General features: G+C 38.9%; 1 protein-coding gene across 16 annotated transcripts in view; it reads left to right on the top strand.

Annotated features, from left to right (window-relative positions):
* MTUS1 (microtubule associated scaffold protein 1) overlaps positions 1–27,809 on the top strand; it is a 167,692-nt gene that overhangs the window by 124,686 nt on the left and 15,197 nt on the right. For 15 of the 16 annotated variants that reach the window (XM_072763637.1, XM_025984531.2, XM_025984532.2 and 12 more), the window contains 2 exons: positions 5,296–5,510; positions 14,348–14,414. In XM_072763637.1, coding sequence (XP_072619738.1) covers positions 5,296–5,510; positions 14,348–14,414 — 282 coding nt within the window. Of the gene's footprint in view, positions 1–5,295; positions 5,511–12,943; positions 13,300–14,347; positions 14,415–27,809 lie in introns of those variants that run through there. The other variant, XM_025984537.2, reaches the window with a different exon arrangement.

The raw sequence follows: 27,809 nt of genomic DNA, 5'->3' as shown, positions 1-27,809 counted from the left end.
GTCTGGTTCCTATTCTCTTTTCTGAAAAGGTAAACATTGTCAGTACTTGTATGTGTATTATGTAATAATTTTGTTAGGAATTTATAAGCAAAATAGAAAAGGTACTCTTACATTTTCATTGTCTTTACACAACAGAGCATATTATCTACATTGCTCTTTACTGTTTTCTCATTTACTGCAGAGTCTGTCCTAGTTCTTCATTACAGTTGTGATATTTCACTATATAAATGTACCATAAATTTGTTTAGCCAGTCCTCTACTTATGGACAGTTGGCTTGTTTCTTGATCTTGTCTTTGCAAACAAGTTTGCAACGTCAATCCTTCAGTTATGTCTTTGCACTCCTGTGTAGGATTCACAATAAGATAAGTTCTTGCTGACCAGCTATGAAGTCAACAGTTGATGTTAGAATGTAGTAGAGAAGGCTTATCACAAAGCTTTTAAGTTCTTATGAGTGTATAAAGTTATGCAGACCAACATGATCAGAAGTGTTTTAAATGTTTGAATGCAGTTCTTGGTGGGTAGTGTTGAAAATGGCCTCATGATGCTCAGGTCTGACTATTTCATTACTACCAGAGGCAGACCAGTGTTGCATTCGAGGGGTTGCGTCTGAGGTCTTCATGACTGCATAGCTAAGAGCTGATGCTGATACTAGGGGCTCCCTGACTCTCAAAATGCCAGTTCCCTAACCATGAAGAAAGCCTGAAAGAAAAGGTGGCTATCATGTGGACAGCTGGCTTTTATTGAAGCACAGGTGTCATCGCTCCCCCCTCCTATCCTTAGAGTTAACACCTTAGCACCAGAGCTGCAGGTGAAGCCGGAACCAGGCAAAGCACAAATGAAAAACAGCTAAGCACCAAGAGATGTGTGTGACTGGGTGTAGTCAGACTTGGGCAATTGATGTTTTCCAGGCTGTACCTTAACAAAAACTACTCACGTTCATTCTAGAGTGATCTTAGCATTCCTAATACATTGTTGGGTCCTAGAGAATTTTCTACCCTTCCACAGAGTTTATGTGCCCTTGAAACAGTTCACAGTTCCAAAATATTGGAGAATAGGACTTTTATAAGCACAGATGCCACTTTGTTATGAGAAGCTAAAGCAAACAAAATAATAAAGGAAATGTATAGTTGCCAGTATCACTCATGGACTTAAGCCATCTGAATTCTCAGCAGCAAACTAGGGAATGGTTGATCCTGTTCCACTGACATATTGGAAAAAATTAAGAGTTTGTCTTGGAGAGTAGGGTGGGGTTGTGAAATGGGTGAATAAGGTCAAAAGGTGCAAACTTTCAGTTTTCAAATAAACAGGCCGTGAGTATGTAATATCCAGCATGGGACTAGAGTTGATAATATTCTATTGTATATTTGAAACTTGTTAAGAGAGTAGATATTTAAAGTTCTCATAAGAAAAAAAAGTTGTAACTGTGTCTGGTAAAATGTTAACTAGACTATTAGCATCATCACTTCCCAATATATAGTGAATCATTACATTGCGCATCTGAAACTAATATAATGTTAAATGTCATTTATACCTCAAAAAATGGGGAGAAATTATATTTCAGATGGTAAAAGGGGGGCAATTAATTTAAAAAAGGAAAGAATATGTCTTAGGAATTTGAAGCCACTATGGCTTAAGAAAACCTTTAATGGGGGATCCCTGGGTGGCTCAGCGGTTTAGCACCCGCCTTTGGTCCAGGGCGTGATCCTGGAGTCCCAGGATCGAGTCCCATATCGGGCTTCCGGCATGGAGCCTGCTTCTCCCTCTGCCTGTGTCTCTGTCTCTCTCTGTATCTCTCATGAATAAATAAATATAATCTTAAAAAAAAAAAAAAAACCTTAACAAAATTGATCAAATTAAACAAGCTAGTAAAAACCATAATGGTTTCAGAGGCCCGGTATACAGGCGACAAATCCAACTTACGTTTTTTAAACACCTCAAAAACAGTGTGGACAGATTCTTGGCATGATACAGATGTATTATTTTAAAATATACTTTATGTACATTGAGAAACATAGCTAATCTTAAACCAGAGAAAAATAAAGCTATCATTCTCTTTTTAAAATAATATTAGAAATGGAATTAAGTGTTTAATAAGAAAAAAAGATAAACAATATCAAGTGATTTATCCAAACAATATTACTAGCAAATACTTTAAGTAAATCATAAGAACATACAGTGAAAGAAACTTAGTTTACGAAAAAAACAAACATGATATGTAGCTCTTGCCTAACTTTGGCATAAGAAATTTGAAGGAAGATATAAAATCTGGTGTTACAAAAGGAGTACCTGTATTTTGAACCTGAAGGTGGAAAAAGAATGTTCAATAAACTAATTTAAATGTATCTCCCTATGAAATAACTTACTAGAACATGACTAGTGAAATTCATCTGGAAGTCTCAGTAGGCAAGAATTTTAAAGAATGTTTTCTTCAAAAATGTTAATATAAAATATTTACATCTCAAATTTTATAAATAATTATAACCTAACATTTTTCAAACTCTGATGTGTTAAATTAAAAAAATAATTAGCATAGAAATTCTAGAAAGAGAATCAAACATTGTTAAGGGATTCAAGAAATGATAAAGCAATCTATCAATAAATTAAAGAATATTTCAGTAAATATTGGTAGGACATAGCAATGATATTAGAAGAATGCATTTATATCAATAGGTTACGGGAAATTCTAGATTACCAAAGAGTTAAAGGCTATTTTTTGCTGTTTGTATGCAATTATGTAAAACTGTAATAAAACACAGATGTTTATCTATATGTAGGTTTATTGAAGAGTATCCAAATAACAGGCTTGATATACTAAAATGACATTTTGTTACAATTATAGCATAAATAGTTATTTTTAGTTTTTTTTAAATTTCGATTTATTTATTTATTTATTTATTTATTTATTTATTTATTTATTTATTTATGATAGTCACAGAGAGAGAGAGAGAGGCAGAGATACAGGCAGAGGGAGAAGCAGGCTCCATACACCGGGAGCCCGATGTGGGATTCAATCCCGGGTCTCCAGGATTGCGCCCTGGGCCAAAGGCAGGTGCCAAACCGCTGCTCCACCCAGGGATCCCCTAGTTTTATTTTTTAAATTAGTTTTTAAAGACTTTTATTTATTCATGAGAGACACAGAGAGGCAGAGACATAGGCAGAGGGAGAAGCAGGATCCCTGTGGGAAGCCTGATGTAGGACTTGATCCCAGGACCCCTGGATCATGACCTAAGCCAAAGGCAGACTCTCAACCACTGAGCCACCCAGGTGCCCCTATTTTTGGTATTATAGGACATCTCCACCCTATCTCCACTTTCCAAGGTGGGTGGGAACAGTAGAGAATGGGAGGAAGCCTAGCTTCTGACTTTGAACCTGTCCTATGGATGGCATCCGTGCATGGACAACACCCTTCCCATCCTGGAACCTTGCTTTCCCTGTGGAGAGTTACTGAGTGGATGAAAGAGAGGAAAAGTGAGAACACTCAATGAGCAATAAAACACTATGTAATTATTATATGTTACATGAGAAATAGAACACCTAAGAACATTTTAGGAAATGATTTAAATAAAGGACTACTAATTTCAAGTACTTTGACAAACTGTAAAATATTTAGATTATTTTTCATTAATTAGTTCATTAATATGGGACTTTATAAAGTTCTCCCTTCAGGATTTTAATATTATGACTATGAACTAGGTCACTTTTCTTCATCTGCTTTGGAAGTGGTGGTTAGTGCTAAACAGCCGTTAATGATTACTGAGAAAGACTAATAGGCAAATACTTTCCTCTTCTCTTTAAGTATTTTTAAAACACAATAGATATTTTAGTCATCTTAGAATCATGAGTTATCAAGTATTAACACAAATACGAATTCTTTAACCATAGAAAGTACCATAGAAAATGAGAGCCTCCCCCCATCTCCTATTTTAAAAAGAATATATTGAGTATATTTTGTCACTGGTTCTTGGAGCATAAATACTGAGGATTGTTTATTTTCCTTCAAGAAATTACTGTAGCTTTCCTCCTCTGAAGAATGTTTTTTAAAGAAATCTGATAGATTTCTTTTTTTTTTTTAAGATTTTATTTATTCATGAGAGACAGAGACAGAGAGTGAGAGAGGCAGAGACACAGGGAGAGGGAAAAGCAGGCTCCATGTAGGGACCCTGATGGTGGGACTCAATCCCGGGTCTCCAGGATCACGCCCTGGGCTGAGGGCAGGCACTAAACCACTAAGCCACTGGGGCTGCCCTCTGAAGAATTATAGAAAATAATTCCTGTCTATAAAATGTTCTTAGGTTTGCTACCACAGAATGTGAATATTGTAGGGAATGCCTCTGAGAACAAGGGAACATTTTTTTTCTCTCTCAGCTTCTTGTATCTTTTATTCAGATTTAGTTTTGTTTTGATTACTTGGCCTACTTATTATTTCAAGAAGCTAAGGAGCTTGTTTTGTGTGTTCCGTTAAAAAATTGTTTGATATTTAAAGTGACTGGGACATTTGGAATAGTTCCAACACTGAACAGTTGTTCATTTAAAGGAGACTAATTCCCAGGACACTGGGGCATAGAAAATGAATAATCAGCACAACATCTTAGTTGGATTTGGAGTATTATTATGAGCTTAAAAAAAATACATAGGCCCTTACTACTACTTGGAGAAGGGAAAAACAGTAAACGTTGTGTTTCATAGAAAACGGAAAAGTATAGTCAAGAGTATAAGTGCTTTTAGCACTTAAGGGGAAAAATGTGAGTAGATTTTTCAATATATGTAATGATTTACTAGAGATTAGGAAATGACTCATCAGCAATATAAATCTTTGTAATAACCTGGCCATCAGCAGGAAAAGATGGGAAGATGTAGAAAATGTGTAGGAAGAGGGAGAGGCATTGAAAGGCCAATCACTTGTGTTTTTCTTTCAGCATATGTGATCAGAATATAGTCAGGGAAATTGTCACAGGGTACTATACCAGTTTACCTAGAAAATTAGAAATTATGATATGAATATTATTTTGCACATAATTTTCATGTTTTTGGATTGCTAAATCTAATTGTTTCATATACATAATTCTCTGCCCCACGTAAATCTTTTAAAGTCGGAGCTAAAGACATTGTCTGTGTTTATAAGTTCCAAACATCTAGATAGTTGATTAATTCCTGTTCTGATCCATATGCTTTCCTTACGTAAACATAGCTTAAATGTATTTCTGTGGTTTATCTAGTTGTTTTTGAACCCAGATGGTAGTGATTATAAAAATTAAAATCACATATTTTCCTATGTATACTTATTCCCTTTACAGTTGAAAAGGGCAGGCAAAAGAATCCCAGAAGTTTGTGTATCCAGACACAGACATCTCCAGATGTGCTATCCTCTGAAAAAACACTTGAGTTGGCCCAGTATAAAACAAAATGTGAAAACCAAAGTGGATTTATCCTGCATCTCAAGCAGCTTCTTTCCTGTGGCAATATCAAGTTTGAAGCATTAACAGTTGTGATTCAGCACCTCCTCTCTGAGGTAAGGATGTCTACCCTCTAAACAGTTTTTCTGATTGAGTTGAGGGGTGTAGGAGGGGGGCCAGTGTTTATGCTCTTGTGAGTACTGTTCAGTTAATGAATGATAAGACCAGATATAATTCTTGCAATTATGCTTTGTCAACTCACTTGATACCTGAGTCATTCTCTAGAAATTTGGGATCGAAACATTTCTCCCTATTTTTTCTTTTCCAGAATCATTTAGACCAACAATGACATAAGGTAATTGTTACGTACATCTCCAGCCTATATTGGCATTATTTTACAGTTGTCTAACTGTCTGTAGCTTTCCATATCACCTTTAATTTAATGCTTTGAAAAACGAGATTTATTATATTTGTGGGTCAAAGAACACTTCTGAAGTAATCCCCATTATGGGTCTGGGGACCCTTCAGAATTTCCATCTAATTCTAAACTAGTTTCTGGTACAAAAAATGCAAAACAGGTTTTCTTTGCTTACTTATTCTTCTATAACATTCTACAAGGATATTAGTTCAGAGACTGCTTAAAATTCATTGAGAAAACCAAGTTTCTGTGAACATATGCTACTGGCCTAGCAACAAAAACTACAAATATCTAAGGGAAAAAAAACTCCACTGGGATGAGATTGTACTTAAGCTCTTTAGATTTTATTTATTTATTTTTTAATAATAAATTTATTTTTTATTGGTGTTCAATTTGCCAACATACAGAATAACACCCAATGCTCATCCCATCAAGTGCCTCCCTAAGTGCCCGCCACCCAGTCACCCCCACCCCCCACCCTCCTCCCCTTCCACCACCCCTAGTTCATTTCCCAGAGTTAGGAGTCTCTCATGTTCTGTCTCCCTTTCTGATATTTCCTACCCATTTCTTCTCCCTTCCCCTCTATTCCCTTTCACTATTATTTATATTCCCCAAATGAATGAGACCATATAATGTTTGTCCTTCTCCGATTGACTTATTTCACTCAGCATATTAGAGAGTGTGTGCACTTGAGCTGGGGAAGGGGCAGAGGGAAAGAACCTCAAGCAGACTCCCTGCTGAGCTTAGAGCCCAACCCAGGGCTTGATCTCATAACCCTAAGATTGTACCTGAGCCAAAATCAAGAGTCACACGCTTAACCGACTGAGCTACCAAGGCTCCCTCCCCTCTTTTGATATTTTTCAATCACAGTTTAAAAAGAGGCATATTACATAACATCTCAAGAAGAAAACTGTCCAATTTGCTTGTTCTGTAGTTCAGTTCAACAAATCTATGTTCATTTCCTGCAGAGGCTACTATGATATGGTTGCTGGTCTGGGGCAGGAGAGTCAGGCACTTGCTCTGTGCCTTTGCAAGTTACCAAGCTAATAGTAAGATCAGTATTTGATGAACATTTTACAGCTTTGTCCAAAAATATTTTTTTGAGAAGGAGTTGTAAACATTTACCTAGTTTTTAAATTACAGTAGTATATAGTCTTTCTGTTTCTCTTTAATATGTAAGGAAGGAATTGGAAAGCTGGTTTATATAACCAAGTAAGCTAAATTGGAAGCCATGTAATATCAAATGTAGGAAATAATTTGTCTATTTTCTAATAAACCAATTACTTTGTTTTACTATATCTAGCCCCATCAATCCCATGTTCAATGCTCGCTTCGGCAGCACATATACTAAAATTGGAACAATCCCATGTTCAACCCCTTTCTCTCCTTTCCCTCTCAGATGAGTCACCAAGTGCTGTGAGCCCTCATTCCCACAGTGTGGCTCTCCTTCATCCCCTCTTTTCCATTCATACTGATGCCAACCTTGTTCAGACTCTGGATAACTGTCCACTAGATTATGATAACTTCTTAGTCTTTAGACCTGCATTCTTTTCACTATAATCTACCCCAACCACTGCTAACAGATTTATCTTTCCAAAGCATTCCACTCTACTGATTAAAACCTTCAGTGGTTCTCCATTGTCTACAGCTGACCTGTCCAATATGGAAGCTACTAGCTTTATGAAGCTACCAAGCACTTGAAGTGCAATGAGGCTGAATTAAGATATGCAGATAGGCGTTAAAATACACATAGATTTCAAAGACTGTAGATAAGAGGTGATGTAAGATTCCTTGTGAATAACTTTTCTGTTGACTATATGTTGAAATGGTGATATGTTGGATATTCTGGGTTAAATAAAATATATTAAAATTTAATCTTTTAAACTTTTAAGAAATGTAGCTAGTGGAAATTAAGGTTATATACATGGCTCACATTAGATTTCCTCTGGATGACTCTGGGGTATAACTTGGAATGTAAGTTTCTAATTTGGCACAAGCTGCCCTTGTTAGCCTCACCTCACTGCCTGTCTGCTCCTGCAGTATGATTAGTGAGGTAGAGGAGAAGCAAGAGGAATCTAATATTATTGAATATTTACTAAGTTTTTTTAGGGGGTGTGGGAGGCTATTGGTACTTTTATTTTTGTGTTTTGTTTTGTTTTTAAATGTATTTTATTTAAATTAAATTTGCCAGTATAACACCCAGTGCTCATCTCATCATGTGCCTTCCTTAGGATATTTATTTACTACATCATAGACATTCTTATTAAGTCTTGTCCAAAAACATAAGTTGGAATTTACTAGGAAGAAAATGGAGATGTAGAGCTGTTAAGTAACTTGACTATCAGCAGACAGCTGGTTAGAGGAAGACCAGTACTTGAACTTGGGTCTAGGATACAAGAAACTCAAAATTGCCTATGAACTTGCTGTACATTTTCATTTTTAAAAAAAGATTTTATTTATTCATGAGAGACACACAGAGAGGCAGAGACATAGGCAGAGGGGGAGAAGCTGACTCCCTGCAAGGAGCCTGATGTGAGACTCGATCCCAGTATCACATCCTGAGCTGAAGACAGATGCTCAATGGCTGAGCCAGCCAGGTGTCCTACTTCCTCGATGTTTTTATCCTTTGTTCATATTCCATTGCTGTGCTATTGCCCTTCTCCCTAATACCTACATATTCAGTGGCATCGCATCACTACCTATGTTTAATTTACATGAATTTATTATACAAACAAGTAGAAAATGCAAATTAAATAGATCAGGCAAGGAAAGGCCTCTCAGTGAGGAAAGGCCTCTCAGTGAGGAAAGGCCCAGAAGTGACTGTGAGATGAAAGGTGTCTGCTCTTCCTTTGGTTCCTAAATCCCTCACATGGTATGAACCTTCCACAATCCATGTAATCCCAGTGTTTCATAATACTTTTTCCCCCCACACAACCTGGCCCCCAAATACAAACCAAACACTTTATCAGATGCTCAGTTAGAGGAGTAGATCAAACACTAGAAGAAAAACCTTGCTTGGTTGGACATACTGAGAGATGTCTTGTCAGTCCACAACAGGGCAAACTCTTAATGAGTTTCTGGGAGACTTCAACTGTATGTGAATTTCATCTTGCATCTGATTTAGGTTTTAATGCCCATATAATTGTAACTCCACTCCTTTTCTTAAAATCAAAAACTCTCTTTTAGGGGTACCTGGGTACTTTACTTGGTTGAGCGTCTGGCTCTTGGTTTCAGCTCAGTTTTGATCTCACAGCCATGGATGCATCTGGCTCCAGGCTTAGCAGAGTCTGCTTGAAGATTCTCTCCCTCTGCCCCTCCCCTCACTTGCACACATGAATGCACGTGCGCACTCTCTCACAGTCTGTCTCTTATTCTCTCTCTAAAACAAGTCTTCAAAACAAAATAAAACAAAAAACCTCCCTATTTCCTGGTCCTTCTATTTCTCTATTCTGTTCACCTTCTGGTTGCTAGGAGCACTTATATTTCTCTGTCGCTCTCTATTATATATTACAGATAGCCATCTGTACTCATTTTGCTTAAGACCAGAAGCTCACTGAGAGCAGGATCTGTGTCTAGTTCTTTCTTAGGAAACCACCCCAGCATCTATGGTAGGGCTTTATACATAACAGATGTGCAGTGTATGCCTGCATGAACAAATGAATGGACAGGGTGAACTGCCAGATGTGAGATGAACATGGAAAGTCTTTATGTAAATGTTCTTTGCTCTTTATAACCAATCGACAAATATTTACTGATTGCCTAATATGTACAGGGCACTATTATAAAACAGTTAGAAAGGAAAGACATAACCAGGGGAAAAGTTAAGTAATTCTGCAGAACAATTTTCCTCTTAACCCTTTGATTCTCTCATACCCATTATAGAAGTGATTGATTGATGTATAGACAAGGAGATGTAGATTGTAGATGTAGACTGATCTATATATACATATATATCTTATTGTTTTTCTAAATGGTTTTAGAGCATTAAAGTATGGGTAAAGATGATTGATTATAGGGAATCCTAGAACCAAGACTTATCTTTTTGTTGCAAGTCTGTTTAACAACTATAACTTTCCACTTTTGTGGCAGACATAATTCATTACGTAGAAGTTCTTTTTTAAAGATTTTATTTATTTATTCATGAGAGACAGAGAGAGAGAGGCGGAGACACAGGCAGAGGGAGAAGCAGGCCCCATGCAGGGAGCCCAATGCGGGACTTGATCCCGGGACTCCAGGATCACGCCCTGGGCCGAAGGCAGGCACTAAACCACTGAACTGTCCAGGGATTCCCATTACGTAGAAGTTCTGATAAGTATCTCATCAATCTGGAAACTAATACCATGCTTTCTGTCTCCCAGAGGACTCACTATTGCTAGTTTTAATTTGTTCCCATTCTTGGTTTATCCTTGCATAGTTGTGCAGTGTTCTGTACAAACAGCCAAAGTGAAATCCAACGTAAAGTAGCAGCCAAATAAGGTGAATTTGGAGTGACACTGTTTACTATAAGTAAAAATATCTCAGAACAACAACAACAAAAGAGTGGATATGATTCATTGTGTGAGTGGCAGGAAGGAGAGGTCAGAGATAGCACACATCTGAGCCATCTGACGTGACTCTTTTCTGCAAAATCCCCTGTGCTGTTGATGCTTTTCAATAGCCAACAAATTCAGGCCCACTGATGGGACAGCAGCCAGAGATTAAGTGCCTGTGTCCCAGGGCCTCCTAATTAAATTATGGTGAATCCATTTTTTCCTTGGAGCACTTAATATATTTAATGCATGCGTACGAAAGCATATTTCTATCCAGATTCCCACCTCCCTCTTTTTTCACGTTGTGTGGAATTCTGTAGGTTAAAATACAAAGAGGATTTAAAAAAATTATTATCTAGACTATAAAGAGTTTATTATCTAAGGCATAAACACTGATAATAGGAGCAGCTGAATAAAAAGAAACAGGCAATCAGTACCTAAGTGACAAAATGTGTTTTTATCATCTACAACTGAAGGATAGGTATCTTAAAGGGCAAGCTCCCAAAGAGAGGCAGAAGCTGACACTTACTATGGTGTGGGCACTGCAGGTGGCATTTCAGATAGGATCATATATAAAAACCTTGGTTTTCCATTATTCTGTACTGCTTCCTCGCAGATGAGGTAATCTGCCTTGAGTGATGACTGAAGAATTGAGTATGGACATTTTAGTTCTATCTAGGTCTCAAGCTTCTTTTTTAAATTAAAAAAAAAACACACTCATTTATTGATGTGGGAGGCAGAGAACTAGCAGAGGGGGAGAAGGAGAAGTAGACTCCTCACTGAGCAGGGAGCCCAACAGAGTACTGGATCTCAGGACCCTTAACTGACTGAGCCACCCAGGCACCCCCATCCCAAGCTTCTTGAAGGTGAGAACCAAATTTTAAATTTCCTCCATGTTTTCCCTAGCATTTGGAATGGTCCTTGATTAATTGGTACAGAGTAATAACTTGCCAATCAATTCAGAAAGATAAATGTCTTCTCTAGGCTTTGGGGGGAAGGAGATGGTGACTATGGTTTACATGGAGTATTCCCTGAAAGTTTATATAACAGATCAGATAAAGACCATGCATCCCAGATTGTGGAGATAGGACACGCATGGCAAGCATGACTTGACCAAAACAGGAAGGGATGTGAGTCTAAACAGGTACTGGAACACTGAGGTTCATGGAACTAGGGTAAAGTTTCTTTTTCGTGTACTCCATGGAATACTCTTTGTGAGGAAGGGCATTTATGTGTACAAAGAATATGGGACATTGATCTAGCAGCCCTCTGCAGGGTCGTGGGAAAGGTTGCTTTCACTAGTGCAGGAATGAATTGGTGGAGGTCAGGACCGGGGTAGAGGTAGCAGTAATACAAAAAGTGTGATAGATTCATGACACCTTAGGAAGACGTGACTGAGTTTGGAACAACCCATTTAGACAAGAGACAGAGATGACCTCCTGGCTTTCCTGCCACCATGCACTCAGATTGACAGAGCTTGGAAGAGAGACATCAGTGGCTTCTGGGCTTTAGTACAGGAAGGGTGAGCGCAGTAGAACTGGGGGGGAAATGTTCACGTGGATTGAAATTCCTTGTCCCCAGAAATCTCTTTAATAAGCCAAGAGATCACATGGTATGTACTTGGGCTAAGATGTAAGCATTTTCACAAAATTACTCCTGGAAATGATATACCAACTTAATTTTCCAGTCCTCACTTTTCACATTTCTGGAAGTTTGAAAAGTAATTTAGCTTCTTGCAGCTTTGCCTTCTACTAGCAAATTAACTCTCGTTGGGAAGGGAATTTTAAGCAAGTTCCTTAATGTGTTGCAGGATTGTTTATGGGTATTATACTGTCTTTTAGTTTTCTTGACATTGAGTGACAAAACTTGCTTATATTTACTTGACCTAGATTACTAAGCAAACAAAATTAAGCCCTAAGTTCATGAGATCAGGAGAAACATGTATTGTATGCATTTTTCTATGCTTTTCTTCCAATTTTATCCAGCTTGATTTTCCTCAGTTTAATTTCTACATTAGAAAACTCCTGACTTGTTCATTTTTAAAAACCTGGACTCACTGATTTGGAATTTCAGAACCATGTAATACTTCACTTTAAAGATCAAGCATCTAGAATCCCAAGAATGGCAAAATGGACTCATGAAGAAGTGTTCCTTAAATCTCATCACTGTTAATTATCCGTAAGACAGCGTTGGTGACTGTTTGTTAACCTCCTTAGCTCTTTAGTAAGAGACCATCACAAAATAAAAGCTTTAGAAGGTATCTGATCCCCAACTCTCAAATCAGCATTTCACACTTTACCTTTATAAACACCAGCGGACCATGTTCTAAAGCATCCCAATTAAATTTCGTGGCAAACACCATGCGCTGCATCCTAATGTCATTTTCAATTGTAAGTCACAAAACACACACTTGGATTGCTCTTCACCTAGTTCACAGGCTCCTCTCGTCCACAGGTTTTGGAGAACAAGTTTTTCTTTTCCCCTAGTAAGTGTGATAATCTAACGTCCTCAATTAAAGAGGAGACTAAAAAGGCTCACAAATCTAAAAATAACTCCATCATCTAGGCAGAGGAGGTCAGTTTTTCTTTCCACTGTACCAGCTGATATTTAAGTAAGTGGCCATCGATCAGTCTAATGTCTGGCTCTCGTTTTTCATAAATGAAGGGCTGTGGCTTTAAGTAATCGCAGGCTGCTCGTGCCAAAGGCAGAGGCTGCAGAATCAGCTTCTGCCAGGAGAGAGGCATACGGTAACCTGCAGGACAGGAAGGAAGGTTCCCGAGGACCAATGGCGCTCCTCCTGGTAGAGCTTTGAATGTAGGCAGACCGACCGGTGGGTGGTGTGGCCACCTGTGCACTTCTTGGACAGTGCGGGGGGGTGGGGGCAGTTGGAGACAGAAGCTGGAAATGGGCTGCTCCAGCAGCAAAATGTGCCTCTATGCTCCATGTGCAGCAACAAGGGTAATTAGTATTTGCTTATAGTGCTTTTCTGGAAGAATGTCAGAGACGGAGGCAGAGGTTGTCTGGAATTAGGGGGGGAATGCTTTGAATGACAAGCAACTTTTGCCCGCAAAAGACTTGGGTCTCATGATCTCTGCAATAGTGTGATCAAGATGCGGCGGGAGCTCCGTCTTGGGTGATCTAGTAAGGGCATTTTCAGAGAGCTTTGAATCCTGCTTTTTTTCTCAGTCATGCCCTGGTGGTAGGGAATCTACCTTTTAAGAAACTGTATCTATTGCTGCTATACGTGTGTGTGTGTGTGTGTGTGTGTGTGTGTGTGTGTGTGTGAGAGAGAGAGAGAGAGAGAGATTGCTTTGAGTTGTGGTAACTTGGAAATTGTTCTTTTTTTGCAGGATAAATAGCTTTTTCTGATACTGAAACAGTTGCCTGATTTTCTTTGATTTGTTTCTCTAACGTCTCCTTACAATCATAGCTGATCCCAAATATAATAATCCTTAGAAAAATAATGTGGAATGGGGTAAAATTAGTTTAATTTTGCCTTTTTTTTTTAAAGGGTCCTTTTTCGCTGTAGCTTAACCACAAACTTCTATCTTCCTTTTAGAAGGATTGACCTTATAATGAAACTTTTTTATTTGCAAATACAGGACAAAGTGCATATAAGTGCATATGTTTAGAACATTAAATATTTATCTTAAACTGATTAGTGCTTTATTGCCCTTGGAGGAGGAGAATGCATTAAGACTTAAGTATGCATTTGCTGAAAGGTTCTGCGAATCAGCAATGAAGCATGGCTCAAAGTAAATATTTTTAAAAGTGCCTCAAACGAAAGTTTCATGGGGACCTGAGAAAATAAAGATTTTTTGAAACATGAATTTCCTTAACAACTAAGGGACATCTGTGTTTTTTTTACAACACAAACTGTTAGCCTAAATGATTCATATCTTGGCTTCTCCGTTCTGAGTCTCATTTTCCTGGTGATAACAAATGTGTGCCTTACTGAAAGGGACCCTCTTGAAAACATTAGTAACTTGATGTGTGTTTTCTGCAGCGGGAGGAAGCACTGAAACAACACAAAACCCTATCTCAAGAACTTGTTAACCTTCGAGGAGAGCTAGGTAAGAGCCTTTTTTTTTTTTTTTTTTTTTTTTCTGCCTAAGTTTTATAAGATGAGGGGACGAATGGAAAATTTGGTTTTCCTCTCTGCATTGTGGCTGGAGTTGCATGCTGGCAGTTGTTAGCTGTCCCACTCTGGTATCTGTGCAAACACTTAATATCAACATTTCTTTTGAATCTTGGCAGCTTGACCTCAAGTTCACAGAATTCCTGGCACTCATCTGACTAAGCCTAGCAGAGCTTCTGATGACCAAAACATGGCTCTTCCTGAAGGCAGGGACAGAGTGATTTTTCTGATTGTGTGGGTTCCTGTTAGATAATCCCATCATATTTTTTTCTGAACCTCTGTCCATATAGAAGGATGGTGAGAAAATGCCTTCTCTGATTATGGTACTCGCATTACACTCGCTCAGGGCACTTTGCTAGGAGTGAGTATATAGAAAAGAAGGATGCAATGCATCCAGGGTTGCCTGTCTAAAGAAGGACTATTCTGTGCTAATGTCACAATATGAACAGCGCTGGTGGTGAATAAGGACCCAAGTAGGGGCACTGGTAGGCTTGTGCCTCTGATGTCTGTGGCACTCACTACCCATTGCTGCTCTTCCCAGGCTGAGCTCCATTTCAGTTCTGGTCTCTCCTGGAGGGGTCTTCAGGGCTCATGCAACAGATTCAGGCCTGCCTTTTCCTACCTCAGCTGCTGTGCTGGAGTGAGCCAGCTGTCTTGGGATTCCCCTGTCTGCCACGGGCACCTCAGCCCTACAGAATCAGCTTCCTGCATTAGCCTCAGCCAGGTCTAGAGTTGTTCATTAAAAGGCTCGGTTCCTTGCCCTTTGCAATTTCTATGTATGCTGGCAGCCTCCTCTTAACGTGTGAGTAGCGATGTGTATAAATAATGCAAAAGCAACAGCCAGAGATGAAAATTGTGTTTGTCCAGTTCTAGAAGAAGCTCTGCTCACTTTTCTTCGGACGAGACTAGAATTTCAGCACTGTAGATGTAATTTGCTGGACTTGAAGTTTTGAGGTCTTTCTGCCCCTGCAGCACTCCACCCCCACCAAGGCAAAGATCAGATAGCCATGAATGTGGGCCCAAGGCCTGTCCCTGTTCCACATCCCTCTTCACCTTCCGACAGGAGGCAGCCCTGAACTCCTAGCTAACCCTCCAGGTTCTTAATACCTAGCTGGGGCTTCATTTTCTCCTGACCTTATTTTAGGCTATGGAAATGAAGAACTCTTTATAGAAAAGTAATTTTAATACAAATGGAACTTCGGGACCCCAAAGACTTGTGAGTTCTAGGGGATACAGTTCAAGGAAACCACAGCTGAGAATCAGGCTCCTGGCTGTAGTGGTCAAGGCTTTCTGCAATGTTACTTAACTTGATTACCCAGATGAGCAACTTAATTTGCTTTTGTCTGTGCCTTAAATAACGTAATGGATATAGAGTGAGCAGGTCAGGAAAGAGGCCTTTTTGTGTATGTGTTTCAGAGTTCATTATGGCCCAGTGGAGGTGGAGATGAGCCTACCTGATGGTTCACATTTCAGCCTCTCCCCAGAAGGAGGCAGAAACGCCAGCAGAACACTGTTCTCATTCATGCTGCTTGAATGGGGGATCCTCTTCTTACCTTTTAGTGGAGAGCTCAATTAAATGATTTGAATTGGGACCCAGGTCCTTAGCACCTCCAGTTGGTCACATAGCCTGACAGGAAGTAGCCATCAGTTTGTACCTCATCTGTGATAAGGAGAGTGTGCCCTGGAGTATCCAGATGCAGTGGGTGGCCTATGCCTATCGTTCAGTCACCCAGGTGGGAGCTGGGTGATGCCAGGAGTAGAGGACTCTTGTCAGGGTGATGAGTGAGACAACAGTGGGAATGTCTGTCAGTGGAGAGGACAAGGGGGAATGTGATGATGTTCCAGGGGCATGAGGTAGAACTGCTCAAGGAACTACGAAAAACATTTTGGGAATGGTTTCAGTCCTGTGAGGGGAGAGAAGAGAAGCCTTTATGTAGTTCTTCTGATGAAACCATCCAGGACAGATACTCGGAAAGCTGCCGGTGGGACTGTGTGTAGCATCAGCTGAAATGGAAGACTATAGGTTACAGAGCAAAGTTGGAAATGCAGTTTTAAGATTGGAGGCAGTAGTTTAAAGTGGTTAGACTGTGTGGCCACACTGTCTAGGTCCAAAGCTTCAGTAGCTGAGTGACATAGAGCAAGTGACATTACAGGTCCTGAGTCCCAATTTCATTCTCCGTCAAATGGCACTAAAAATTATCTGCTCAGGGGTGTTCATGAGGAAGTAACTCACTTTAAAGTGCCTGGCACTGAGTGTTAGTTTACAGCTGTGTAGCAATTGCCCACATTTGCTATTTTGTGGGCAGTGACTACTGCAGCAAGGAATTGAAATTAGACCAAATAGTATTAGAAATCCCTTGAGATGGGTTGGGTTTTTTGTTTGTTTGTTTGTTGGTTGGTTTTTTTGTTTTTTTGTTTTTTTTGTTTTTTTGTCTTCAGACTCCAATGGCAGTGAGACGAGATTGATTCTCTCCTTGCCCAGTAGAAGTGCTTGCAGTATGGATGGAGTCCATAGTCTAGGATTTCTGTCTGTGTATCCCCAGCTAGGAGTTGCTTGACTTCTTTGAGCCCAGTTTCCTCACTGGGAATGCGAAGTTACTATGCATTTTGCTGGATTGTCATGGAGCTTGGTAAAATAATAGTCTGTATGAAGCAACTGGCATAGTGCCTCATCCACCACAGGCACTTCCAGAAAGCTGCTACCATCACCGTCATCCAAGTAGCCACCATTTCTCTCCAAAATAATGGGGTGGGGGCTGTTGGTGTCACTCTCCCGTTGAATAATGTTTCTTCTGCTTCTCTATGAAAACAGAGGCAAGGTTCCCAAACTAAGAACTACAAAACAAAACACAAAACAGCTGAAACTTAGGAGCAACGAAACCCAAGTAGAGTCTGTGATAGTGACCTTCAGAATCTAATTGCCTCCAACCTGTCCTCTCCATTGACCGACTTTCCTGTTGTCTCACTCGTTAGTCTCACAAGTGTCCTCTACTGCCAAGTTCACCCAACTGGGCTCAGAACAAAACCGCAAGCCTCCCCCCCCTCCAAGGAGTCCTCTGTACTTTACAATCATATATTTATTTAATCTTGTGCTTTCTTGTCTTCAGATAGTAAATTGCTTAATTTCAGAGATTCCTTTCTGCTTCCTATGCAAAAAAAAAAAAAAAAACCCATATATATATATGTATATATATATATTCTTTTCATTTTCATAAGTAATTGATAAATATTTATGGGTATTTGAAATATTTGAGGGCTTTAAAATTTCTTTTTATTTAAGGATGTTGTGCAGAAATTAAAATTGCAAAGTGAAAGGAAAATAGCCAATGGTTTTAGTACCCCTGACAGAGCTTTTGTTTCTGCATATTTTCTTGTGTATTTATATGAATATTTATGACTTTATATCTTCAGTTTTTTTATGAAGGTATGACTTACAAACAACGGAATGCTTATTGACACATATACTCATGTAACCTACATCTTTATCAAGGTATTAAAGGTCTCTGTCCTCCCAGAAAATCTCCTCATGCTGTTTTCTAGTAGATGACACCCCTCCTTCCCCAGAAGCAAATATTGATCTGATTTTTATCACATAGGTTAGTTTTGTGTATTTTAGAATTTCATATAAACAGAAACATGCATTATGGTCTTTTTGTGTCTGGCTTTTTTCATACAGCAAAATGGTTTTTGAGATTCATCCATGTTATTTTATGCGTATTCTGATCTGTTTAGCTTGTGTCAAACACTTTGCCATGTTGTCTTATAATCTTCATTAGATTATGCTGAATGACTTGAGAAAGTTTTAGTGAGTGGATTTAGCTTAATTTCACTTGCCCCTGTAGTGTTAGAGCGAGGGTTTCATCGTCTGCTGTTATCCCATCCATTCCCCTGGTTTTAACTACAACCTATAGGGTGATGGTGTACAGATTTATTTTTCTAGTTCTCTCCTTCTCAAGCTGCAGATACATTTTTCCCAGTGAAGAGCTGCCTCCAGGAGAGCCAGTTCAATGTAATCAGACCTTTCTGACTATCCAGCCCCTTGCTTCCTAGAACCCCTGCAGTGTCTCCTGATTCAGACCTCTTCCTCAAGGTCTGTTCATCATCATTTGCAGTGACCTGATAATTCACTCACCACCTAAAGTATCACACACCTTCTCCTCCATCCTCTACATGATAATGATCTGTGTTCTGAGTATCGCCTGAATCTTTCCTTCCTCAGCCTTCTGGCTCCTGCTGTTCTAATTTAAGCCTCATAATTTGTCACCCCAAATATATTCCAGTGGTCACCCAGCAGGTCACCTTGCTCCAGGACTGCTTCTGTCCTCTGTGCTACCAGGACTGTATTTAAAATCTCACATCTGTCCTGTACTGGACATTTTTAACAAACATAAATGACTTAATTTGGGCTTTGGCAAAAAGTCCAGATATACTATAGGCATCATGTATGATTTGACTGGAATCTGCCAGCCCAACTTTAGGATGTCAGGACATTCTTTTGCCTTTCTTTACACCTTCTTTCCCCTCCTCATGCCCCAGCCATGAGTCCATTCATACTTCCTTGGACCTCTTTGGCACATGTTATCCTCTCTGCTTGAAATGCTCTCTCCTTTTTCACTGCCTTTCTATTTTTGTCTCCTAAACTCCTCACTAGCTACAATACCTAGCTAAGTCCTAATTAAAATACCATATCTTCAGTTGAGTGAAGTTTCAAGCAAGTTACTTGTGCCTTCTGTGTCCTTCAGGATGCTCTGTTCTTAGGGTTGTTTCTAGACCTCCTCTCACAGTCCAGAGCCATGAACCCTGCAAAGGCAGCATCTCCCTCACATTTGCTGCTCCACCTGCCGATACCTTGTGCCTGGCACTTAACTACTTCAGTGAATGAATGACTTTCACATTGAAGATGGTAACCAAAGAAAGTTGGTTTTATCCTTATAATATTCTAATAGTGGTTTTTGTGTACAATTGTTTTCCTGTAAACCATTTAAAAATAACATGTATGTTTTTAGAAATGAATAGTAATATAAAGTAAGGCAAGCTGTAATTCTCTTGGAAACATTTTATAATTATGTCTGAGCACCATAGTTGGATCATATTGAAAGTGTCAGCCCTTGAAATAGGTAACAGTTCAGTTTAATGGTCTGTTATGCACAGCAAGCAGTTGGCCTCTGAGATAGAGGATAAACACGTCAATGATTTTTTTAGGAGTTGTATTGGATCAAAACCAGTATAATAGAGAACCATAATTATGGTCTTTGAAGGTTCCTACTGCTTTTTGATAATGTTCATCATTAGAGTCCTATTTTTATCTAAATTAATGAAGAAAAGGTATTTTCTTTCAAAATCTTTAGCCATCAGAATTAATAGCTAATGTATATCCCTTTTAGAGCCTTCCATCTATTTTTATTTAAGTTTTTTTCTTCTAAATCCTACTGAGACTTAAATATCTGGTCAAGTGAACTAGATTTCAAAACTTTGAAATGCCTTTATTCCCAGGCATTCATATAAACTTAGTACTGTTTTTACTGAGCTGTTCAGACAATGCACATCTTCTCTATACATTTATCCTAATTGTTTCCATTTAATGACACAAATGGGATTTGAACCTTTAATTCACTAAGAATTACAGTAATTCCCATAATAATTATATAAAAGACCAGTTGATTTTTTCCTGTATATATAAAAATAATGAGCTGAGTATGGCAGTAACATTTATTGAGTGCCAACTCTTTCCTGACAGCAATATTCAGCTCTAAACCTGCTGGTTAGTATTTTATTAAAAGACAGGGCAGGGAAGGGAGGGAAGAGGAAGGAAAAGAAACTGAGGTTTGAAAGTGAAATAACCTAAGGTCAAACAGCTAGAGAGCAAAGTGCCTGGATAAGTACCTAGGATAGGTAGGTCCAAACTCCTATTCACGGTAACAGGAAAAGCATGATGCAAATATTTGAAAGGTCAGAAGATGATGTGATATAAATCCTCCTTTGTGTTGGTAGCAACTTTTGGAATCTTTTTATTTGATTCAAGAGTTCAAGAAGTACTGTTAGATTAAAATAGGACTTGTTATTATCAGAGGAAAGTGACTTGATTCTGCCAGAAACAGTATATAAATTGTCTAATCAACACTTGTGTCTATGAACTTGAGGCTACCATACACCTTGTGGAATGTGTTAATTCTTTCATTAGTTTTGTTTACAAAATTAATGTCTTGGCCTAACAGCCTGTGTATTTTAAAGTAATTTTAAAACTCTTTACAGTGACTTAACTTTAAAGTTAAGAGTTGCAGCATTCCAGAAGTGATTTTTGAAGTGGACTTTAATGAAAAAACAGTTAATATAATGAAAACCAACCATATACCAAAAGAGAATTCTTTCTCTCACTGAGTTGAGGATAGGTTTTTTTTTTTTTTTTTTTAAGATTTTATTTATTTATTCATGAGAGACACAGAGAGTCAGAGACATAGGCAGAGAGAGAAGTAGGCTGCATGCAGGGAGCCCAATGAGGGACTCAATCCCAGGTCTTCCAGGATCACACCCTGGGCTGAAGGCAGGCGCCAAACCGCTGAGCCACCCAGGTGTCCCAATTGAGGATAGTTTTGATACCACCTGAGACTTAGCTCATTTTTCCCAACCATATCCATCTATCCCAAACTCAGCCTTTGGCTGGCTGTGTCTGTAAGTAAAAGGTCATGTACAGTCACCTATACAGATGCACGGCATTACCAAGGTTATCTGTTTTCAAAGCCTATGAAGTCGTCTTCCTTGTTCTCTTCCTTGTCCTAACTTGTCCTTGTCCAGTTTTGATAGGTTCAGTTTGGACTAATTTAATGTCATTTGTCCAGAACAGTGGTTCCCAGACTTCACGGTATAATAAAATAGATTGGGTTAGAATGCTGATTCACAGTTCTGACTCAGCAACCTACTTTTAATGACCATGAAGGTGATTATCTTGTAGGTGCTCTGTGGGCTATACTTTGACACCACACGGGTTGTCCAGAATGTGGTTTCTTTTATTTAAAGTGTATACAAATCAAATAAGCACAAAGAGAGAGTAAATTCCAAGTAACACCAGCTGAATTGAGTCCATTCTTGTACATAGGCTTCCAAATGAACATTACATTTATTATTTTGATTTCAATGCGATTTCTTTAAAGTCCTAACTGATTTTTCTCAGGCCTGAAGCTTAGAACATTATTGCAATTACGCAGCCAGGCTTGCATCTCTGATCCACTTTCATGCTCAAATGTTTTCATTGGTCCATGGAATGTTACTGCTGTGATTATGAGAGCATCTGTTTTGCAGCATGTTGTTGGCCAGTGAGTAAGTTGAAAAACAGCAAAGCCTTTTCAGACTCATATTGGCAGGAAGAACCAGAGGCTCCATGGAGGCCCAGCTGGCACCTATGTACCCAGATTAGCTGGCTGGGCCAGATCATCTTCCCCCATTCGAGTAAGATTTTGTCAGGACTAATCTTATTCGAATGGGGGTAAAAAAGATTTGTTTACCTGCCTTATCTTGCAGTCAGTCTTTCTAGCTTGCACAAGAGAATGAAGCCCTAAGACTCTCAGGCTTAGAATATGTATGGATTAAATTCTCTCTTACGCATCTAAAGTTGAGAAAGTAGCCATGCAGGTCAGGTTCTGGGCTCTGCGCTGTGGAATCCGCATTGAAAATGTTGAGCAGATTGGAGTCCTGGACACAGTTCTGCCACTTTGCTACTTCAGTTCCCTTTCCAGGAAAATGAGATTTAAGAAAATATCTTATTAACTTCAAAAACACTATTACATGAAATCATAGGCATGAGAGCACTTTGTAAAGTACGAACTGAATTTTAAAAGTAAACTGGTATGAGTTACGGGAGAATTGAGAGTGCAGGCATTTTGTAAAAGCAAATTCCTCATAAGTTATGACTAGTGAGAGGCTTTTGAAATCAGTTCACGTTGGTTCATAGAAGTCCCAAGAGCTATCAGAAAGCCATCTGTGGCTCATTTCGAAATTTAGAAAGAGACCACGGTCTGCCTCATGACTGCCAAATTTCTTGATCATATGAAAAAGTAGTACCTTTTGGAAAGCAAAACTGGAGCTCTTGTGAGTTGATCACTCCGCAGACAGTTTGTGAAGACTACAAAACCATCACCAAACTGTAAGGTTGGCAGAGCAGGTGGTATGTGCTCCTCCTGCCTTGCTCCCCAGGGAACTGAGAGGCGGGAAGTTGGAATCTCCCACTGTTGGATAGTCTAGGTCCCTACCCTGAGGTTTGTAGGCTACTGCCCCTCTATTAAGTAGCTACTGCCCCTCTATTAAGTAGCAATTTACTACTTAAAAATGGCATACTGATAACCTTATTCACTTATATTACTATCTTCCATTTTAAACAGACGAGACCCTGGTTTAAGAGAGTAACCTACATAGGCATTCTCCTGGGAGTGTGTCATGACCGAATAGCCCTTGGTAGAATAAGAATAATATTTTGAAGTAATTATGCTACTGTGGTAAAGTATAGTGTTCCCATTCATGGTTCTGGGGCTGGGGTACAGGAGAAGTAAGATAAGATACATATTTGTTTCCCCTTTACTTTTATACACAGTTGGGAGCATATTATACATGCATTTCTTTTTTTTATAGATTTATTTATTTATTCATGAGAGACAGAGAGAGAGAGAGGCAGAGACACAGGCAGAGGGAGAATCAGGCCCCATGCAGGGAGCCCAATACAGGACTCGATCCCGGGTCTCCAGGATCACACCCTGAGCCAAAGGCAGGCATTAAACCACTGAGCCACCCATTTCTGCACCTTGCTTCTCAACACTTAACATTCTTTATATATTGAACTTTAAGAACTGTTACCAGTCTAAAGAACTATTAAATAATCTTATTTTTTGGAAAACATTCCATTGTATGGATACACTACAGTTAATTTAACCAGTTCCTTCCTAGTGGACATTAGGTTGTTTCTGATGTTTTGCTGTTATGGAAGTACTCCAATGAAAAACCTCAAACATCTTCATTTTATATATGTGGGAATATAAGATAAATTCTTACTGGTGGAATTGCTGGGTCAGTGGACTATGCAGAGAAAATGTGACAAGCCAAAATTGAGGGACGCCTGACTCCATTATGGGGAAGAAAAAAAGGAAAGACCTCACAGACCAGGGAAGATTCAGGAAACATGACAACTAAAGACAATGTGGTGTCTTGGATGGGATCCTAGAATAGAAATAAGGGACAGAATTTGGAGTTGAGTTCATAATATTGTACCGAGGTTGGTTTCTTAGTTCCGACCATGTCCCTTGGTAACGTGCAATGTTATTAGGGAAGAATGGGTGAGAGGTATCTGGAAATTGTTGCATTTTGCAGCTTCTCTGAAGATCTAAAATTAATCTAAAATTTTTTCCTTAAAAAAAAGCATTAGTGGAAAAACTCGTGAAATCCAAATGAAGTCTATAGTACAGTTACTAGTATTGTTCCAGTGTTAAAACCTTAATTACGACAAATGTCCCCATGATTATGTAAAATGCTAATATTTGGGAACAGTTAGGTGGAGAGTGTATAGGAACTCTGTGTACTATCTTTGTAAGTTTTCTATAGATGTAAAATTATTCCACAATTAAGTTTTTTAAAAGCAAGTGTATTTCCCTGAAAAGTGTGTACTTCTTTTTCTTCTCAAATTTTTATTTAAATTGTAGTTAGTTAACATAGTGTGTTATTGGTTTCAAGGGTAGAGTTTAGTGATTTATCACTTACATACAACACCCAGTGCTCATCACAGAAAGTGCCCTCCTTAATGCCCACCCCTCATCTAGCCCATCCTCCACCTACCTTCCTCCATCAAAACTCAGTTCTCTGTAGTTAAGAGTCTCTTATGGTTTGCCTCTTGCTCTTTTGCCCCCCCTTCCCCTATGTTTATCTTTTTTGTTTCTTAAATTTCACATATGAATGAAATCATATGATATTTGTCTTTTTCTGGCTAACTTATTTTGCTTAGCATAATACCCTCTAGTTCTATCCACATTGTTGCAAATGGCAATATTTCATTCTTTTTGGTGGCTGAGTAATAATCCATTGTGTGTGTGTGTGTGTATACACACCACTCCTTTTATCCATTCATCAGTTTATGGACATTTGGGCTCTTTCTATAACTTGGCTCTTGTTGATAATATTGCTATAAAAATTGGGGTGCATGTATCCCTTCAAATCTGTATTTCTGTATCCTCTGGGTAAATAGTTAGTGCAATTGCTGGATTATAGGGTAGTTCTATTTTTAACTTTTTGAGGAACATCCATACTGTTTCCCAGAGTGGCTGTACTAGTTTGCATTCCCACCAACAGCACAAGAGGGTTCCCCTTTTCTCTGCATCCTCACCAACGTCTGTTACTTCCTGTATTGCTAATTTTAGCCATTCTGACAGGTGTGAGGTGGTATCTCAACATTGTTTTAATATGTATTTCCCTGATGATCAGTGATGTTGAACATCTTTTCATGTGTAACCATCTGGATGTCTTCTTTGGAAAAATGTATTCATATCTTCTGCCCATTTCTAAACTGGATTATTTGTTTTTTGGGTGTTGAGTTTCATAAGTTCTTGATTTTGGATACTAACCCTTTATAAGATAGCTCATTTGCAAATATTTTCTCACTTCGTAGGCTGCCTTTTAGTTTTGTTGATTGTTTCCTTTGCTGTGCAGAAGCTTTTTATCTTGATGAAGTCCTAGTCATTCATTTTTGCTTTTGTTTTCCTTGCTTCTGGCAACATGTCTAGTAAGAAGTCACTATGGCCAAGGTCAAAGAGATTCCTGTCTGTGTTCTTTTCTAGGATTTTGATAGCTTTCTATCATACATTTAGGTCTGTCATCCATTTTGAATTTATTTTTTTATACGATGTAAGAAAGTCATCCAGGTGAAAGGAGTAAAGGTCTCTAGCACTTGAAGCAGGTGCCTTACGTCCTGAGTGGCCAGAAAGAGAGAGGGACCCAAAGCAGGCAAGAAACACTGGACAAAAACATCTCATCTCTCTCATAGCTGGTGCAGAGAAGGGTTACAACCTCCTATGTGGCATCATGAAAATTGGTATGATTTCCATATGACCTTACCTCCTCCTTTTTTCCTTTTTTTATATTTTATGTCCAGTTTAGATAAAATCATCTAAAAGTTGGCAAAGTTCTATTGTACCCAATGTTAAGAGCAATAGGAAGTGAAGATTGGAAGTGGGGTGGGTATTATAGTGCCCTATCGTGTGTGCGTTTGTGTGTGTGTGTATGTGTGTGTGTGTGTGTATTTGAATACTAGACAAGCAAGTCTGCTTTTTTTTTTATTTTAAAGATTTTATTTATTTGCGAGAATACACAAGTAGGGGGATGGGGCAGAGAGAGAAGCAGTCTCCCCATTGAGTAGGCAGTCCAATGCAGGACTCCAGACGAGGACCCCCAGATCATGACCTGAGCCAAAGGTATAGATGCTTAACTGACTGAGCCAGCCAGGGACCTGCAAGGCTGTTTTTTAACTATCACATTCTGTTATGGAACCTCAAGCGTGCCTTTGAGGACTCTTCAGACACATTTGAACTGGTGGACTTTTGCAAGACCAGGAATAATAATAACAGCACCATTTATTGTGTCCTGACTCTGGTCAGGCACTGGGTCAGGTGCTTCACATGTATTACTTTATCTAATCCTGCAGGGGAAGTACTAATATTATCTCCATTTTTCAAAAAAAAAAAAAAAAAAAGAGGAAATAAAGGCTTAGGAAGCTTAAGTAATTTGCTCAAATCACATGGCAGGTAAATGGTGTGACTGAGAATTAACCTAATTATTCCAGCTCTATTAAGTCATTTATTTATGTTCTTGAGAATTAAAATATTTTGGGTTGTCTCAGGATGAAGCATGCTACCCAGATATAGAAGTGAAGAAAGCTCTGTATCATTGCAGAAGAATATTACAACTTCAAGGCCATGGTTGTGTAATGTTTTTCTCTGTAAACAGTACATTTATCAATCTCCAAAGGGAAATTGGTCTTTATGAAATGGAGAGAATACAAATCTAACCTTCCTCTGTCAGAAAGGACTAATTAGGTAATGGCTGTGCTTCTGCTCCTCGGGACTAATAGCTAAAGGGCCCAGGATGAATCCAGTTCTATTTTTCAGTGGTTATAATTGACTATGACAGTGGGCCTTTTCTAGAGGTCATCCAGATAATTATATGAAAAGAGAAAATTTTTAGCACTTCACCACTTTTTCTGAAATATTTTTTCCTTGATCGGTTATATATGCTTAAACCATGTTGTTCCTTGTTTTGTCACTGGCCTAGAATTCTTTACAGGCTTGGTTTGTCCCAGGGTGAAAATGTCAACTTCTGTCACATGGCCTCCTGCTTTAGGCCTGATCTTGTAAATGAGTTAGTTTCTTTCTTTCCTAATTCTGAAAATTCTTTCTCATTCTAAGGTGGACTGCTGGAGAGGGCTTTTGTAGTTGACCCATGTGTACAAAAGTTACAGTTCCTCAGCTCTTCACCAGGCATCCTTCATCACAGACAGGCTTTTAACAATCACCTAATAGAAACGTTTAAATATCAGGACAAAAAGAATACTTTGTACTATATGGACTTTGTATTTGTGCAATAACTTCTTGAAACAGTATTACCTAACACTGTGAAAACTCCTTTCTTGCTTACTGGAAATTCTGAAAGATCTCCTCTTGTTTTGGCTTTTGTTGGGTACCTGATGAATTGCCTGAAAGGGAGTGGAATTCTGGAGAGTATTTGAGGAAGAGACAAGGCTGAGAACAAGGGGTAAGAGCAAGCACAGGTGGCATTAGAAATCTCTCCTAAACTGTCACAAGCACAAAAAAAAGTCCATGACTAAAGCCAGAGGGTCACATCCATCACCCCCTGGTTCCCCACACAGTGTGTGTCTGGCAGCAAAGGAGCACTCAGACCCCTTGATGTGATGTTTACATGGATGTCCTTTAAAAAAGTACTTCATGAGTCTTTATGCCAAATAAAAATGATCCTTCAGGAGCCCGGGGCCAATTAATTCAAAGTAAAGCTGTTTGTGTGAGGGATGATTTCAGCCCAGCTGTTGTCCACATGGCACACCAAGCCAGTAGCAGAGCAAAGGTCTGTGCACAGCTGTGGGCTGATGTCACTGCTTGGGGTTGGGCCTGTGCTTCGGATTGTTGTACTAACAGCAGTAAATCCTCTGCTTCCCATTCTGACCCATTTTTCCTTCCCCTTCCCTTCACTTAGCTCACTTAGCTTCACTTAGCTCACAGTGGCCAACCAAATGTAAACACTTTTAAGTTTTGTTTTGTTTTCTTTTTTTTTTTTAAGATTTTTATTTATT

Source organism: Vulpes vulpes, chromosome 7 (genome assembly GCF_048418805.1).
Source record: "Vulpes vulpes isolate BD-2025 chromosome 7, VulVul3, whole genome shotgun sequence".
Classification (NCBI taxonomy): domain Eukaryota; kingdom Metazoa; phylum Chordata; class Mammalia; order Carnivora; family Canidae; genus Vulpes; species Vulpes vulpes.
Note: the sequence above shows the minus strand (reverse complement) of the source record. Positions and strands in the feature narration are given on the sequence as shown.